We start from the raw sequence: 19,295 nt of genomic DNA, 5'->3' as shown, positions 1-19,295 counted from the left end.
CACCACCCCCCCACCACCATGACTACATTATGTCTCATTATCTCTCTTCTGAAATTAGTTTCTGCACCCTTTTGTTTAAACCTATCAAATATTATTTTTTAATTAAAAAGCATTTCAGAAATCAAGTTCTAAATAATCAACATTAATGGGAACTTTCCCTTTTATGTTAGAAATCTTTATTTTAGAAGTCTAACTGTAATTCTAACCTAATACGCACACAGAAATGGCATTTGTACACCTTATTCAACAACCTATGTAATTACCTTTTCCCAAACGTCAGCATGTGTTGTGTCATGCAAAGTTATACAGCAGAATCATTCAAAAAATGCATAAACTCTCAATTGAATAATACAGCCGTGCATAACATAGGTTACATTAAAGAATAAAAATAACGATTTTGGTAAAGTATTCTAAGGGACCAGGACTGTGAGACAAGTTATATGCACCATTGATTGCACTTCTGGATTGAGAAAATGATGGCCAAGTTAACGTCTTTGGTTTTCCACATGGAATCACACTGGAGCATCTCGGAGCCAGACTGAGCGCAGTGGCCGGAACACATGCTGTATAAACATATCAGTTTAAAATTTCCAGTCAGGGAGAGAAGAGTCCACTTGATTCTGCTGATCCAGTGCAGATGAAAGTCACGTGAGAGTTCTACAAATGAAAGTCAGTGAGGGTTCTACAGTGCAATCAACATAACTCACTCGCTCTGTCCAAATCATGGAGGTGCAGCTTTTCACCATGACCTGCAGCGTCTTGCTGCTATTGGCTTCACCATTCAACATGGCACAGCGAACAAATGTTTCTCCATATCCAAGTATGAAGAATAGAATTTAGCTTCATTAGCTATAAAAAACAATGATTATGAACAGTTGTTGGGTTACAGAAACATAATTAAGATGTGCCTTTTTAAAGGAAAAGCCAAGCCTTCATGGACCTAATTTTGGAATTGGATTTTAGTTGGATAAACAGGTTTGTCACAACCTCCTGTGTTAACAGCAAGGAGCTACAGCTGGAGGACTAGAATTTAGTTTTTGCACTGCTGGTAAATCAGCAGAAAAGAAAAATATACAAAAACGTGGCATGGTCTTTTTAAATTGTTCTGAGATTGGGCATTTCAAGTATGGCAAACATTTTTTGCTTTCATGAAGCCGATTATTAACATAGAGTCATAGAGTAATACAGCATGGAAACAGGCCTTTCGTCCCAACTGGTCTATGCCAACCATGGTGCCCACTCAGCTAGTTCCAATTGCCCGCATTTGGTCCACATCCCTCTAAACCATTCCTATCCATGCACCTATCCAAATATTTTTTTAAATGTCACTATTGTACCTGCCTCAACCACTTTCTCTGGCAGCCCATTCCATATATGCACCACTCCCTGCGTGAAGAAGTTGCCCCTCAGGTCCTTTGTAAATCTTTCTCATCTCACCTTAAACCTATACTCTCTAGTTTTCAATGCCCCATCGCTGGGAAAAAGACTATATGCATTCATCCTATCTATGCCCCTTCAATACACTTCAATAAGGTCACGCCTCATTCTTGTACATTCCAAGGAATAAAGTCCTATTCTGGCCAATCTCTCCCTATAAAAAGACTTTCTGTGTGGAGTTTGCACATTCTCCCCGTGTCTGCGTGGGTTTTCTCCGGGTGCTCCGGCTTCCTCCCACAATCCAAAGATGTGTAAGATAGGTGGATTGGCCATGCTAAATTGCCCATAGTGTTCAGGGATGTGTAGATTAGGGAGATGGGTCTGGGTGAGATGCTCCGAAGGTCGGTATCGACTTGTTAGGCCAAAGGGCCTGTTTCCACACTGTAGGGATTCTATGAAACTCACGCCTACTAGTTCTGGCAATATCCTCATAAATCTTATTTGCACACTTTCCAGTTTAACTATGCCTTTCCTATAATAGGGAGACCAAAACTGTACACAATACTGCAAATGCAGCCTCACCAATGACTTATACAGCTGTAACATTACCTCCCAACTCCTATACTCAATGCCTTGACTGATGAAGGCAGCATGCTAAATGCCTTCTTCACCATCCTGTCCACCTGTGACGCCACTTTCAATGAACTATGTACTTGTACTCCTAGGTGCCTCTGATCCACAACATTCCTCAGGACCTTACGATCTACTGTATAAGTCCTACCTTGCTTTGACTTTCCAAAGTGCAACACCTCACACTTATCTGTATTGAATTGCTTTTGCCAATCCTTAGCCCACTTCCCCATCTGATCAAGATACCTCTGTAATTTTTGATAACCTTCCTTGTTATCAAGGATACCTCCTAATTTTGTATCATCTGCAAACTTACTAATCATGCCTTGTACATTCACATCCAGGTCATTTATGTAAATAACAAATAACGAAGGTCCCAGCACCGATTCCTGAGGCACACCACTAGTCACAGGCCTCCAGTCCGAGAAACAATTTTCAACCAACACCCTCTGCTTCCTACCATCGAGTAGCTTCCCCTGGATCCTGTGCGACCTGAATTTCATGACTAGTCTACCATGCGGGACCTTGTCAAGGGCGTTACTAAAGTCCATATAGACAACATGCACTGCCCTATTCTCTTGGTTATCTCTTCGAAAAACTCTATAAGATTTGTCAAACATGATTTCCCGCACACAAATCCATGCTGACTATCCCTGATCAGACCTTGACTATCCAAATGTTGGTTGATCCTGTCCCTCAGTATCCCCCCCAATAACTTGCCTACCACTGATGTCAGGCTCACTGGCCTGTAGGTCCCTGCCTTGTCTTTGCTACCTTTCTTAGACAATGGAACAACAACAATTAGCCACCCTCCAGTCTTCAGGAACTTCACCACTGGCGAAAGATGAAACAAATATCTCTGCAAGGGCCTGTGCAATTTCTACCCTAGCGTCCCACAACATTCGAGGATAGAATTGATCAGGCCCAGGGGACATATCCACCTTAATGCACGATAGGCCTGGAAACACCTCCTGTCTGGTAATATGTATGCAGTCTAAAACATCCCCACTTGTTTCCCTTATTTCCTTAGCATCCATGATTCTCTTCTCAGTAAACACTCAGGAGAAATATTCATTAAAAATCTTCCCAATCTCCTTTGGCTCCACACACGATGGCCATGTTGATCTTTGAGGGGACCTGTCCTCTCCCTAGCCAACCTTTTACTCTTAATACAGCTATAGAACCTCTCAGAATTATCTTTAACCTTATCTGCCAGATCCATCTTATACCCTCTTTTTTGCTCTTCTGATTTCCCTCATAAGTGTGCTCCTACACTTTTTATTGTCATCTAGGGATTCATTTGAACCTGATAGCTTAAACCCCATGTATGCCGCCTTCTTTTTCCTGACCAGAGCCTCAATATCCCTTGTCAGCCAGGGATCCCTAAACCCGTCAGCTTTTCCCTTCACTCTAACAGGAACATACTGTGCCTGGACTCTTGATATCACACTTTTAAAAGCCTCCCATTTGCCAGTCGTTCCTTTTCCTTCAAAAAGATTCACCCAATCGACCTCTGCTAGATCCTGCCTAATGTTCCCAAAATTGGCCCTGCTCCAGTTTAGCACATTAACGTGTGGACCTGTCCTATCTTTTTCCATAACTATGTTAAAGCTAAGAGAGTTATGGTCACTATGCTTATTATTTTTTTTAAATTTTAGATTCATTTGTGGGATATGGGCATCATCAGATAGGCTTGAACTTATTATCCTTCCCAAATAACCATGGAGAAGTGGTGGTGAACTGCTTTCTTGAACTCCTGCAGTCCATTTTGTTTGGGTACCTGTGCAGTACTGTTAGAAAGGGAAGTCAGGATTCTGACCCATGGACAGTGAGGAATTGCAATAATATTCCCAGTGGCCTTGAGGGGAATTTGTAAATGGTGGTGTTCCCATACACTTTTGCCCTTGTCCTGTTAGGATAGAGTGCTGTCGAAAGAGGCATGGCAAGTTGCTGAAGCATATCTTAAAGATGGTATATAGTTATGCCACTGCCCTTACCAGCAGTTGCACGGTCAGTCTGACAGGCAGATCCATCAGAAATAACTAGATCAGTCAGTCGTGCAGCTATTGAGCAATTTGTGCCGATGACAGTGAAGATCTTCAGCCAAGAGATCTCCATGCATTCTATGCCCATGCTGCCCTTGGTGTTTCTTCCATGTTGTCTCCAACTTCAAGATGTTTTGATTCATTAGCTGAAGGAGATTTAATCAGCAGGAGGTTTCCTTATCAAAGTTCATTAATTTTGAGGATTCCTAGGAAATATCCTTTCCAATTGTATACAACTGTGCTGCCTTGTTGTGAATCTGTCCTCTGGTGGGACAGGTTGTATGCTGCATGATGGAGGGATCCAGGACAATGTCTGTAGGGAATTATTTGATAACTATGACTATGATTTTTAGAACAACTTGTGGAAAAGCTCTCCCAATCTTCACACAAGACACAGACATTAATAAGGAGGACATTACGTGTTGGACTGCAATGTCTGTCTGTCTTCTTTCTGATGGCAATTAATGATGCCAGGTGTTCTGTTTGGTTTTATTGTAACTCAAATTTTTCTGCAGCAGTTCAATACAACTGAGCATTTTCATTGGTTATTTCGGAGGGCTGTTAAGAGTCTACCATATTACTGTGGTTCTGAAGTCATCTACGGTTAACATCAGGTAAGGACAGTAGATTTCCTTCCTGAAATGGCATTTGTGAAGAAGATGAGACTTAATAAGCAATCTGATAGTTTCATAACTACCTGTAATTACACTTCTTTTATCCCAGCTTTAATTGGTTAATAGAAATTAAATTCTTCCATCTTGCTGCATGTGAAATTTGAATTCTTGATCATGAACTTTAAACTATGACTCAAGATTACTTGTACAGTAAGGTATTCACTATACTCCCCTTTCTGTGAGTGTTTATTTATAATCTGCAAACTGTGGTGACATTATATCTACTTCATAATTCTCAATAATAAGATACTTAGAAGAAAAGCTTTGTCAATGTTACAGAATCACATTACATTTCTGTAATTTGCAGCCAATGGGTTGTTCAGATTTAGAGGAGAATTCCTGTTAATTATTTGTAACTTAAATGACTCACTACCTCTCCCTTCTCCAAGTCATAAGTTTCTGACTTGTCCAGGTCTTGATGTGTAGGGCCATAGACTGCTTCAGTATCTGAAGAGTTGTGAATGGTGCCAAATATTGTGCAAACACCAGCAAACATCCCCATTTCTGACTTTATGGAGGAGGGAAGGTCATTGAGAAAGCTGCTCAAGGTGGTTGGGCTGAAGGCCCTACCCCAAGGAACCCCCTACAGTGATATCTTGTGGCTGAGATAATTGACCCCCAACAATCACAATCATCTTTCTTTGTGTTAGGTGCAACTCCAACCAGCTGGATTTCCCATTAATTTGCATTGACTCTAATTTTTTGAGGGACTTTTGATGCCACTGTCAGTCAAATGTCAAGATTGATGTCAACGGTAGTCAGCTTTGGGTCTTAAGCTTTATCATTCAAGAAGTTGAGCTGCAGAACAAAAATGACAAGGCTTTATGTCATGATCACCATAGTGGGGACTGGGGCCGAGCTAGCAAGGTGCGTTTAGCTAATCTTGATTCTCCTTTAGTAGGGCATATTCTGAGCTGCAGTCAGCAGAATTCACATGGAAGTCAGGGTCAGAAATGGGTTGCCATTCAGCCTGGATTTCTTTCCTCTCTTAGACTGCTTTGTGCATAAGGAGGGCTAGGAAGGGAATGGTGGGTGTGTAAAAAGCTCCATATATATACACTCACTCACCTACCCGCCCAGACTCCTGCACCCTCAACAACAGGCCCATCATGCTCAGCAACTCACTCCCTAACACTCCCACACTCACTCACCGTCCACCCTCATTCACTCACTCTGCAATTCATCCACCTCAACCTTTTCTCAAACCTGTCCAGACTCTCACACTTATGCATTCATTCACTTACCAACCTGCTCACCTTCATTCACTCAGTAGTCTGGTGACTGTCACTCACTCACCAACCTGCTCTTGTACTCAACAATTTGATTTCATTCACTTACAGACCCACTCTCACTCACTGTCTCACTAACCTATCCACATTCACAGAGTTAATCATTCACTCACTCACCAATCTGCCCTCATTCACCTACACACCCACAGAGATTGGTCACCAATTCTCCCACCCACACTCACGCAGCAATTAATCACTCTTCATGACCTTCCTGTCTCTGGCCCCTAGCTTCTCATTCTACCCTTCCCCACTGCTGGTCTGACTCTCATTTTCTTCCCCAAAAAAGCCCTGAAGGCAGCCTGACCTCTATGTTCTCGCCAACCAGCAAGCAGCATCAAGCCAGTTCCTCTCCCCTCAAGCCAGTCCTTTGAACCCTTTCAGTCTGGTGCCACAGACTCTCTCCTGCTACTCCAGGCCTTGGGCTGGGTTAACTAAGCCATATTTTGTTGCTTGCTGCTCCTCCAATCACAGATTATGTCTCTCCTGTATTTAAGGAATTATGAGGGGAATTGGTGGAATGATAATGTCACTGGACTAATATTCCAAAACCCCACCACGTGTTCTGGGTACAGGTTTGAATCCTAACATGACATAGCTGCTGAAATTTGAATTTGATAACAACTGGAATAAAAAGCTTGCCTAAAAGTGCCCATGTAACTATTGTCAATTGTCAGAAGGAAAAACCCATCTAGTTCACTAATATCTTTTACAGACAGAAATCTGTCATCCTCACCTGGTCTGGACTACATGTGACTGCAGACCCACAGCATTATGGCTGCCTATTACATGCCTTCTGGCTAATTAGAGATGGACAGCAAGTACTAGCCCAGCCAGTGATTCTCAAGCCCACGGACAAATAAAACATATACTTTTGCTAGGTTTGCTAATGCGCCTATCAGCAGCAAACACAAAAGGAAAATGGCCTCTGATTGGAGGTGCAGATCCTTGCAAATAATCCATTTAGATTTAATTGTGTTTTGACCAATGGCCTAGCAGCTCTCTTGTAGCCTATAGATTTTTTGTCGTGCAAACCTGAGTTCAAAATTTTTTTAGTAATGCAGCTTTATTTTCTTTATTAAGAACGAGAGAACTGGAAAGATGTTTTCTTCCTTAAAGCATTATGAGTTGAGAAATTGTTCCATTCACTATCAGTGTTTTGCAATTATAACAGACCATAGCATATTATGTGTCTTTGTTGGTCTCCAATATCTTTAAGACTTCTCAAACTTTTAAAACCTTTTTGTTAAAAGACTTTCTAATACAAACTCCCCTTCAAACTTCAGTGGCAAAACCTATTTTTGAATCATGCTTTAGTCATTCTGTCTCAGCAGGTTTTCTAATTTGTTTTAGCTAGCAATATTTCTTCAGCTGGTTTCTGAACACAATGAACACACTTGTATGGTGAGATTCACATGGGAGTCAGGACTTCCTTCAATTGAAGATTTCCAAGGCTCTAAAAGCCTCATTTAGATTTTTTAAAACTCTAGTCTCAGGTCTTAACCTTCTCTTAGCGACTAAAAGGTAGAACAATCCTGGTCTTCTCAGAGTTCTGTGACCTGCAATTATCATCCACAGACTATCCCAGGAGTTCTTAATTGAATGTTTTAAACAAATTTAATAATGGAATAAGTGTAATTGAGTCTGCTTATTGATTATTGCCCAATAAAATGTCTTACTCAATTAATAGTTTGGCTTTAATAGTAACAGAATGCATGCACTGTAATTTGTAGATGCAGGTTATATAGAACAAAGAACAAGAACAAAGAAAATTACAGCGTAGGAACAGGCCCTTCGGCCCTCCAAGCCTGCGCCAATCCAGATCCTCTATCTAAACCTGTCGCCTATTTTCCAAGGATCTGTATCCCTCTGCTCCCTGCCCATTCATGTATCTGTCTAGATACATCTTAAATGACACTATCGTGCCCACCTCTACCACCTCTGCTGGCAACGCGTTCCAGGCACCCACCACCCTCTGCGTAAAGAACTTTCCACGCATATCTCCCTTAAACTTTTCCCCTCTCACCTTCAAATCGTGACCCCTAGTAATTGAGTCCCCCACTCTGGGAAAAAGCTTCTTGCTATCCACCCTGTCTATACCTCTCATGATTTTGTAGAGCTCAATCAGGTCCCCCCTCAACCTCCGTCTTTCTAATGTAAATAATCCTAATCTACTCAACATCTCTTCATAGCTAGCGCCCTCCATACCAGGCAACATCCTGGTGAACCTCCTCTGCACCGTCTCCAAAGCATCCACATCCTTTTGGTAATGTGGCGACCAGAACTGTACGCAGTATTCCAAATGTGGTCAAACCAAAGTCCTATACAACTGTAACATGAATTCACCCAATTCACACAGTTAAAATGAAAATGATCATTCATTAACTAAAAAGTGTGAACTCTCGTCAATTTCATTTTGTCATCCCCAGCACATGCATTGCATATGTTGCTTTTAAAATATGCAGGTCTCCTAAAGGTTGTCGGCTGTTCATATGATATAAGCTCCTTCAAGGGCAATGTTCTTTCTTGGGAGAGTGTTGTTCATACGATGAGTGCTGTTACCATGGTAGTTTTTGCTCACCCATTTCCATTGCTTGGGAATGGTGGATCTCTGGAACTGATGGCTGTTCTGTACTTTGTGCCAGTGGTGAGATTATATCTTCCTGATCAGCTGCCTGTAGTGAAGTCACAGCTTTCCTTGTGCATACAGACCTGTGGATGCAATAGTACATCTAGTTGTTAATGTTCACTGCATCTGATCAGTTATTGAACATGGATCCCAGGTTTTTTCTAAGTTGAGACCAATAAATGTTTGCACAATAACTTGCTCTCCACTGCACAGTTTTACCAAAGTGAAATTTCAGCTTTCTGCCATTTCATTTGGATTTTGTTACTTGCACCTTGCTACTACTTCTGGGCTCAATAACTTTTTCCTGATGGAAGAGTAGTTTGGCTCCAGTGTGACATTACTGTTTGGATTGAATGGTTTCAGGAGATGTATTTTATTACTCAAGGCCTTGTATAAGTTTTGCTCAATTTAGTTATGATTCTTTGGTGATTTTTACTGCCGTATCAGCCTTTCCATTTGACTGGGGATGCTGTTGACTTGATCTATGATATTGGATTCCCCGACTCTTCAGAAAACAGCTGCATTCTTTACCTATGAATTGAGGCCATTGCCGCACACCACAATTTCTGGAATGTCCTGATGACTAAAGTGTGGTGTCAGGCATCCTACAATCTCAGTGGTGGTCAGGTGGTAGTTATAGAGTCATAGAATCAGACAGCATAGAACTAAGCCCTTTGGCCCTCCATGTCTATGCTGACCAACAAACACTAAACTTCACTAAACCCATTTACCTACACTTGATCCATAGCCCACTAGGTGCTGGCATTTTAAGTCCTCATCCAGATGCTGCTCAAATGTGGTGAGAGTGTCTGCCTCTATCACCCTCAAAGGCAGTATGTTCCATATTTCTACCATCCTCTGAGTAAAAAAAAATTCTCAAATCTCCTCACCTTAAACTTATGCCCACTGGTCTTAGACAAGTCTGCCATGAGGAAAAGATTCTCACCATCTACCCTGTCTATGCTTCTCATCATTTTATATATCTCAATCAGATCCCCCCTCAGGCCCTTCTGCTCCAAGGAAAACAAACCCAACCTGTCCAGTCTCTCCTCATAACTGAGATTTTTCATCCCAGGCAACATCCTGGTGAATCTCCTCTGCACCCTCACCAGTGCAATCACGTCTTTCTGATATTGTAGTGACCAGAACTGCACACAGAATTCCGTTTGTGGCCTAACCAATGATCTATAAAGTTGTGACAAGACTTCCCTGTTCCTATACTCTATGCCCCAGCTAATAAAGGCAACCGTCCCATATTCCTTCTTCACCATCCTGGTTACCTGTCTGGCACCTTCAGGGATCTATGGACTTGTACACCAATGTCCCTTTGTTCCTTAGTGCTCTCTGGAGACCTACCATTCATTGTTTCGATCCTTCCCTTATTAGAACTCCTTAAATGTATCAGCTCGTACTCATCAGGATTAAATTTCATCAGCCATTGTTCTGTCCAATTTACCAGCTGATCAATATCAGACTGCGGTCTGACACCATCCTCCTTGTGATCAACAGCACCATCAATTTTTGTGTCATCTTCTACATTCACATCCAAATCATTAATGTGCATAACAAACAGCAAGGATGCCAGCACTGATACCAGTGGCACACAGCTGTTCACAAGCTTCCAACTACAAAAACAACCCTCCACCATTATCTTTCATCTCCTATTTGAAAGCCAATTTTGGATCCAGTTTGGTAACTTGCTCTAGATCTCATAGGCTCTTACCTTTTGGACCAGCCTTCCATGTTGAACTTATCAAAGGCTTTACCGAAGTCCATTTAAACTATATGAACTGTGCTACCCTCATCAGTATATTTAGTCACCCTTTCAAAAAATTCATTTAGGGGACAGACAGGATTTCCTCCAACAAATCCGTGCTGACTATTCCTGATTAATTCCCACCTTTTCAAGTGTTGATTAATCTTGTCTCTCAGAATTTTTTCTAATAATTTCCCTATCACTGCCCTATTCCTGCTGCCTTTCTTGAACAAAGGAACCATATTAGCTATCCTCAAGGCATCTGGCACTTCTCCTATGGCCAGCGAAGTATTAAATATCTCTGCTAGGGCCCCAGAAATCTCCTCCTTTGTCTCTCACAGCAGCCTGGGATACATCTCATTAGGTCCTGGGGATTTATGCACTCTTATGCCTGCTGAAATATCTAATACCTTCTCCTTATTAATCTTAACATTTTCCAGAACACCACTATTCCACGGAAATCTCCAATCACAATGTCTTTCTCCTTTGGGAGTACAGATGAGAAATATTCATTTAAGACCTCACACACATCTGCTCGCTCCATGCAAAGATTCACCCTTTGGTCTCTAACAGGCCCCATTCTTTCCTTTATAATCCTCTTACTCTTAATATATTTATAAAATGCCTTAGGCTTTTTCTTAGTCCTATCTTCCAAAGATATTTAGTGGTCCCTCTTTGCCCTTCTAATTTCTTTCTCAAGCAACCCCCTAAACTCGCGATACTTTTGAAGGTGATAGTGACAAGAAAATCAGTTCTCATGAGAATGACGAGGTCTACTCAAGCTTCAGTGCTGGCCTGTCTTGGATGTCATGTGTTTTATGCAGTTCTTTAGCACAGGCTGATGTGGTCTTATTCTCATAACTCACATTTAGCCAATTGAGAACTCCTCTTGCTTTCCTCAGACAAGACTTATTTCCTTTACGGCATAGATGTGCTTCAGCATCTCTTTTCTCATCTCCTAAGGGATAATGATTCTATTTCCATTCTACTAGGTGCTAGCTTGGGCTATCACTTTATCTCTGAATGTCTATTGCTCTCTTCTAGAGACATGTATTCTTTTTTATTCCTGAAGATTTGCAGCTTGCTTGGTTTGAGTAAGATGCTTTGTCTTTCAGATTCTATGTCCCGACTGGGTTATTGACTTTCTGGCCATGTCAAATTGTTGTTTCACATTGGATCTTGAAGATTTCCCATTCTGTCTTAGTAGTCTCAATTTTCCTCACAGGGAGTGTGGCTCCTTGCAGCATGGTGACAATTGTCCATCTGTTTTCATTCCATGTTTTTGACATCTGGATGGTTTCTCCACTAAATAAATAGTATTATTTATAGATGTTTTGAAGCAGTCGGTAGTGATTTGATGAAGGTCTTCTGAAGCAGCTTGTTGATAGTTACTAGTACAAGCTTCAGACTTGTTTCAACTGAGATCTATGGATTTAACTTACATCTAATATCTGGAACATCAGATGTTCGTTCATCCTGTCATTTCAGACTCCCAGCTTCACTTCACCTTTTGGGATGATGACCATTTCACCATGTAGTCTCACCCTTACTTTTGAGGCCTTCATTTAATAAACCAATTACAGAAGTCCATAAGCGGTAATGGTATGGAATTTTAACTTTCCAAACATAGACTGGGACTGCCATGGTGTTAAGGGCTTGGGTGGAGAGGAATTTGTTAAGTGTGTACAAGAAAATTTTATTATACAGTATGTGGATATACCTACTAGATAAGGAGCAAAATCTGACCTTCTCTTGGGAAATAAGGTAGGGCAAATGACTGAGGTGTCAGTAGGGGAGCACTTTGGGGCCAGTGATGATAATTCTATTAGTTTTAAAATTGTTATGGGAAAGGATATACTGGATATAAAAGTTAAAGTTCTAGATTGGAGGAAGGCCAATTTTGATTCTGTTAGGCAAGAACATTCAAAAACTGATTGGGGGCAAATATTTGCAGATAAAGGGATGGCTGGAAAGTGAGAAGCCTGCAAAAATGAGATAACACAAGTCCAGAGACAGTATGTTCCTGTTAGGATGAAAGGTAAGGCTGCTAGGTGTAGTGAATGCTGGATGACTGGAGAAATTCATGTTCCAGTCAAGAAAAATAAGGAAGCATACATCAGGTATACATAGCAGGGATCAAGTGAATCTCTAGAGGAGTACAACGGTAGTGGGAGTACGCTGAAGGGGACATGACAGCTTTGGCAAATAAAGCTAAAGAGAATCCAAAGGGATTCTACAAATACATTAAAGACAAAAGGGTAACGAGGCAGAAAATAGAGCCCCTTAAAGATCAGCAAGGCCACCTACGTGTGTGACCACAGAAGACGGTTGAGATACTAAATGAGTATTTTGCATCAGTGTTTACAATGGAGAAGGATGTGGAAGATAAAGAACTAGGGGAAATAAATAGCAAAATATGAAAAATATCCATATTACAGAGGCGGTATTGCTGGCGTCTTAAAATGCATAAAGGTGGATAAATCCCAGGGACCTGATCAGGTGTACTCTAGAACTCTGTGGGAAGTTCAGGAAGTGATTGCTGGGCCCCTTGCTGAGATATTTGTATCATCGATAGCCACAGGTGAGGTGCCGGAAGACTGGAGGTTGACTAAAGTGGTGCCATTATTTAAGAAAGGTGGTAAGGAAAAGCCAGGGAACTATAGATCAGTAAGCTTGACATCAGTGGTGGGAAAGCTATTGGAGGGGAGTCTGAGGGACAGGATTTACATGTATTTGGAAAGGCAAGGACTGATGAGGGATAGTTAAAATGGTTTTTTGTGTGGGAAATCGTATCTTGATTGAGTTTTTTTGAAGAAGTAACAACGAGCATTGATGAAGTCGAAGCGGTGGACGTGGTCTATATGGACTTCAGTAAGGCGTTTGACAAGGTTCCTCATAATAGACTGGTTAACAAGGTTATATCACATAGAATACAGGGACAACTTGCCGTTTGGATACAAAATTGGCTCGAAGGTAGGAGACAGAGGGTCGGGGTGGAGGTTTGGCTTTTTGGACTGGAGCCTGTGACCAGCGGTGTGCTACAAGGATTGGTGGTTTTTGTCCTTTATGTGAGTGATTTGGATGTGAACATAGGAGGAAGAGTTAGTAAGTTTGCAGATGCCACCAGAATTGGTAGTGTAGTGGACAGCCAAGAAGGTTATCTCAGAGTAAAACGGAACCTTGATCACATGGGCCAATGGGCTGATGAGTGGCAGATGGAGTTTAATCTAGATAAACATCAGGTGCTACGTTTTGACGGGGGAAATCAGGGCAGGACATATACACTTGATGGTAAGGTCCTGGGGAATGTTGCTGAACAAAGAGACCTTGGAGTGCAGGTTCATAGTTCCTTGAAAGTGGAGTTGTAGGTAGACCGGATAGTGAAGAAGGTGTTTGCTATGCTTGCCTTTATTAGTCAGTGCAGTGAATATAGGAGTTGGGAGGTCATGTTGCAGGACATTGGTTAGGCCACTTTTGGAATCCTGTGTTCAATCTGGTCTCCCTGCTATAAGAAGGATGTTGTGAAATTTGAAATGGTTCAGAAAAAATTACAAGGATGTTGCCAGGGTTGGAGGGTTTGAGCTGTAGGGAGAGGCTGAATAGGCTGGGGCTATTTTCTTTGGAGCGTCAGAGGCTAAGGGATGACCTTATAGATGTTTATTAAATTGTGAGAGTCATGGATATAGTGAATAGTCAGGGTCTTTTCCTCAGGGTAGGGGAGTCCAAAACTAGAGAGCATAGGTTTAAGGTGAGAGGGGAAAGATGTAAAAGGGACCTAAGGGGCAACATTTTCACACAGAGGGTGGTGCATGTATGGAATGGGCTGCCAGAGGAGGTGGTGGAGGCTGGTACAATTACAATATTTAAAAGGCATCTGAATGGGTGTATGAGTAGGAAGGGTTTAAAGGGATATGGGCCAAATGCTGGCAAATGGGACTAGATTAATTTAGGATATCTGGTCAGCATGGACGAGTTAGTCTGCTTCCATGTTGTACATTTCTACGTCTCCATGCCTCTAAGTCTGTGATGCTCATAGATTACACAAAGAAGCAGTCCTTGTATCCTGCACCTTGATTTCAATGTGTAAATAATTAGCAATGTCCTATCCATTCCACAACTCCATCTTGAGTATGTAATAGTAGGTCAATATTTTCCATCTATGGTTTATTTTCACAATGTTTTCTTGTTTTGTCTGAGAACATAGACAACTGCTGGACTGTTTTCAACCATGTCAGTTCCCTGCTAGTACCTCATCCGAGTAACTATTTTTGTTAGAGTGTTGACGAGTGATTTAACAATGGAGGAGAGCAATATCACAAGAAATTTATCCTACTCATGACTCAAAGTCTGCACACATGCACTGTGAGTCTGAAGTCATCAGTGGTGATCAGAAGCGGGAACCTGGCTGATTTTCTCCTTCCCAGCTCAGGCAGCTGAGGCAGTAATAGGATACTTGATGTTGTATTAGCAAAGGCCAGCTACAGCCTTTTTATTCTGGAGACACTATTCCTACTTCGAATGGTGTCTGATTCAGGGTGGAGGTGAGAGTGGATGTCAGGGGTCCTGCTATGCAAGAGGTGAGGCAAGGTGTAGGTCAGGGGTGTGTGGCAATTTGAGGTGTTAACATATAGTTACCCAGGATTTAGACTCAGTTTTAGATCAACTTTTAATTCATTAAATTAGAGCTTTCCAGATGAAAGGGAGTTATCCATTAAAATCTTCAATTTCCCAGGAAACATGCATGGAATCTGTTGTGTTTGGATTTCCATCATTTCATGTTTCCGGGCACCGCTACATTGGTTTACTAGTTCACATACTAAGATATTTTATAGAAGTTACATGCAACAATTTCTATTTTTCCAGTCAACCAAGAAGTCTGCCTGCTGATACCAATCAAAGGGCCCTGTAAGGCCTCAATCCGTTAGTATTTTTACAACATAATTTTTAAGACTTGTGACCATTTCAAATACAGTGGCTGTGATGGTAATGGAAATAACTTTCGCACTGTGAGTGAATGCGCGCTGTATTGTCAAGGAGCCAACAGTAAGTTTACATGGAAGTATTTTTTCCTGTTATGCAATGGGCAGCTCTATAACAAGTTAGGAAAAAGAAATGTAACAGGAAGGGTGCGAGTTCCTGCCTATTGGAGCAGTTTTAAATAGTGCTTGAATAATTGAAACACTAAATTGCACAATTGAGGCCTGCAAACTACCCTTCGGAGAACAAAATGTGATTTTATACTTATTCTCATGCTGAGTGGACTTCTGTTAAGGCAAGATTTAAAATATTCCCTGCTTTTGAAAATAAACTATCTTCGAAATATGTTTGAGATCATCCTACAGAAAATTTTACATCTTTACTGAACACACATTTCCAAGAATGACTTCAAATTTTGATTATTGTAATTCATTCCTCGAAACCCTTATTCCACTCCACCCATATTGATGCTGTCAAAATAGTATTTTTGCTTAAAGTGCTTTCATGAGACAATTTATGAGAAAAGACTATTTTCTTTGTCCACAGCATTTTAATTTTTTCTTCTTTGCAGACATTTCACTGTTAAAACACCGTACGTGGGACAGAATGAGGAGGTGTGCTTCCCCCTGCAACCACCAGCCCCACCTCCTCCTCCACCCAAGCTAATCGTCTTCCCTGGGAACAGTCACCAATTCCCCACCCGCTGAAACCCTCTACCAATCAAATACCACATCATCCCTCACTGATCAGAGATTGCTATGTTTCAAATCCAGCACCCTCTCTTGATCCCATTCATAGTTACCTGCTCCCTACCTGGGCTTACATTTCTCTGGAATGCTCCCTACCTGGTGCCATGTCTGCCAATCACATTGACTTCAAGATGGGTTCTTGTCAAAAAAAACACATTGATATCTGAATTTCCCAGGCAAAACACTACCCTTGGTCCTGATTTTGAAAATCTGCACTTTGGAGTATCAGGGGTTTATAAGACAGAGCAGTGTTCTTTAACTTATCATGAAGCCTGGCTAGAATAAGTATATCAGATTTCACTTCCACCTGAAACTAGTATCAATGATGCCAGGCTGACTGGCAGATGTCACGCAAGGGCTACATCATATCATGGAAGTTAAATACAGTGGAAAATATGGCTAAAGCCACCCTCCTGTTATATGGTTTATACTGTGGTCATGTACTATCGACCCATCTGAGGTGGATTGCCTGCCACCAATCAATATTAATATTCCACTAAGTTACAAAAGTAAGTGGCCAAGCAGTCAATTCTGGCACTGCAGCCTGTTAGCTCCTACCAGGAACACTTATATCCTGATAACCAGAATGTATCCCATAGGTGTATCATCACCTAGAAAGAGAAATCTCATTATCCAGATGAGATTTTATAACAGTTGACAAAGATTTCATGGTCATCATTATATTAACATTCAGTTCCAGTAAGATTACTATTATACTACAACAATAGTTGGACAAGTATCAGTCAGGATTCCAGGATCCTGATTTCATTTTTGGACTTGTAAGATGCAAATTGAGCCCATTCTGAATGTCTAAAACCTAAGCCCACCTTCAAACCTCATTCCAATTATATTTTTGTCTCTGGGAGATGTGCAAAGATAGTGGTTAGGTTTTCTTCTCAAGTTGTCAATTGGTTGTAAAAACAAACAAGCACTGATTAATTTATTTTATGAAAGATAGATAATAGAAACGTAGAGTCATACAGCATGAAATAAACCTTCCAGTCCAACTTGTCCGTGCCAACCAGGCATCCCAATTCTAATCCCATTTGCCAGTATTTGGCCTATTTCCCCGTAAACCCTTCCTATTCATATTCCTATTCAGATACCTTTTAATTCTTGTAATTATACCTGCCTCTACAACTTCCTCCCCCAGCTGTTCCATACACATGTTGCTCCTTGGGTCCTTTTTAAATCTTTCCCCTCTCAACTTAAACCTATGCCCTCTAGTTTTGGACTCCGAAACCTTAGGAAAGAGACCTTGAGTATTTACCCAATCCAGGTCTCTCATGACTTTATAAACCTCTGTAATGTCACCCGTCAGTCTCTGATGTTTCAGGGAAAAATGGCCCCAGGCCCCAGCTTATTCAGCCTCTACCTATAATTCAAGCCCTCCAGTCCCGGCAACATCCTTGTAAATCTTTGTGCACCCCCTCAAGTTTAACAACATCCTTCCTAGCGAAGGGTGACCAGAATTGAATGCAGTATTGTAAAAGTGGCCTCACCAATATCCTATACAGCCGCAACATGATATCCCAAATCCTAGAGTTAATGTTCTGAGCAATGAAGGCAAGCGTGTCAAATGCCTTCTTCACCAGCCTGTCTACCTGCGGCTCCATTTTCAAGGAACTATGCACTTGCACCCCTCAGTCTCTTTGTTAGGAAACATGCCCCAGGGCCCTACCATTAACTGTATAAGTCCTGCCTGGTGTGCCTTACCAAAATGCAATATCTCACATTTATCTAAATTAAGCTCCATCTGCCACTCCTCAGCCCATTGGTCCATCTGATCAAGGTCCTGTTGTACTCTGAGAAAAACTTCACTGTCCACTACACCATCTATTTTGGTGTTATCTGTAAATTTACTAAGCATACCCATTCACATTCAAATCATTTATACAAATGACAAAAAACAGTGAATCACTTTAATAACCTTTTAAATTGTCAATGAAACTATGAAATCATCCCCTTGCTGAGGTAAATGAGCTTTGAAACTCAGCCATACATTCAAATTAGTCCCATCCATCAGAGGAAATCCTGGGATTTGTTATCAATGAAGTCCATTGAAATGAAAAACGGATACTTTTTCAAAGTTGGCTCTGATGTGTTTTCCAGTTCAAGCAGATGAAGTGAAGCAAGTGGTTATATTTCTCTAAACATTCAATATCAGGACATTGTTTTCAAAGATAATGTGTTTGAACATTTAAATAACAGTTTCGTTCATTGCAACAGTGTGTCCTAGTGTGTTTTGTTTTGCTGTTTTGAATGCATTATGGCACTGAAAAATTCAGTGCATCTCAATACTTAAAAAATGCTGGTCAATATAATGGTCAATTAATCTATTCAGGGTAGAATGCAACACTGAGTACAATTATCAAAAGATATCTAAGTTGAACTGTAGCAACAGAAAATAACATTTAAGGTTGTCAAAATATTTTTGCACTGTTATGACCTCAGCTGATGGTAATACTGTAGAAGTTAGATTCCAAATTGATTTTCTCCATTGCTGCCTCTCCCAGAAATATAAAACTACAAGATTAATTCACTGACTTATCCATTGAACCTTAGGAAAAACTTATGGTCTTTTCCAGCCCTTATCCTTGAATTATGAAAATAAAAAACTTCTTCAAGCCTGAAGACTTTGCAAACTCCAACGGCCTTCTTGGTTGAGTCTTCTGACCATTTGTTTTTCTGTAGTTGTTAAGGTTCTACCTTGAAAACATTTAATAAGTTAATTCATTGGGGACCTTGCTGGTCACTTAACACAGCTCAGTCTTCCTTGGAAAGAATATTTGAATTCACTGTTCAAACATAACTTTCTGACATCTTAGAAAGAAATCACCTTCGTATAACTGAAAACTATAATCTATTTTCCTCTAATTTAAAATCCAAATTGCCAAATAATAATTATAAACTACAAAATGACGTTTCAACACTTACTTGTTGGGATAAACTCAATTACTAAGCAGGCTTCTCCCAGTGGATATGAATATTCAATAACATGGGAGGTTTTGGTTTAGGGCTTCCAAAGCTAAAGTTGTGGGAAGGGGTCAATTCAAATTTCCTATAGATCTTACAATGGCATCGTTAAACTCAAGAAATGCATGTGGTGTCACAATCCAAGAACTTTTGACCCCTGAAAAGGCCAAAAAAACACTGTGCAGGGATATTGATA

General features: G+C 40.9%; 1 protein-coding gene across 1 annotated transcript in view; it reads left to right on the top strand.

Moving 5' to 3' along the window:
• Positions 1–723: 723 nt before the first annotated feature.
• The window catches only part of tfpi2 (tissue factor pathway inhibitor 2), a 76,368-nt gene continuing 57,796 nt past the window's right edge, over positions 724–19,295 (top strand). The window contains 3 exon segments of the mRNA XM_048613400.1: positions 724–804; positions 10,682–10,685; positions 15,270–15,440. Coding sequence (XP_048469357.1) covers positions 724–804; positions 10,682–10,685; positions 15,270–15,440 — 256 coding nt within the window.

Source organism: Rhincodon typus, chromosome 2 (genome assembly GCF_021869965.1).
Source record: "Rhincodon typus isolate 14 chromosome 2, sRhiTyp1.1, whole genome shotgun sequence".
Classification (NCBI taxonomy): domain Eukaryota; kingdom Metazoa; phylum Chordata; class Chondrichthyes; order Orectolobiformes; family Rhincodontidae; genus Rhincodon; species Rhincodon typus.
Note: the sequence above shows the minus strand (reverse complement) of the source record. Positions and strands in the feature narration are given on the sequence as shown.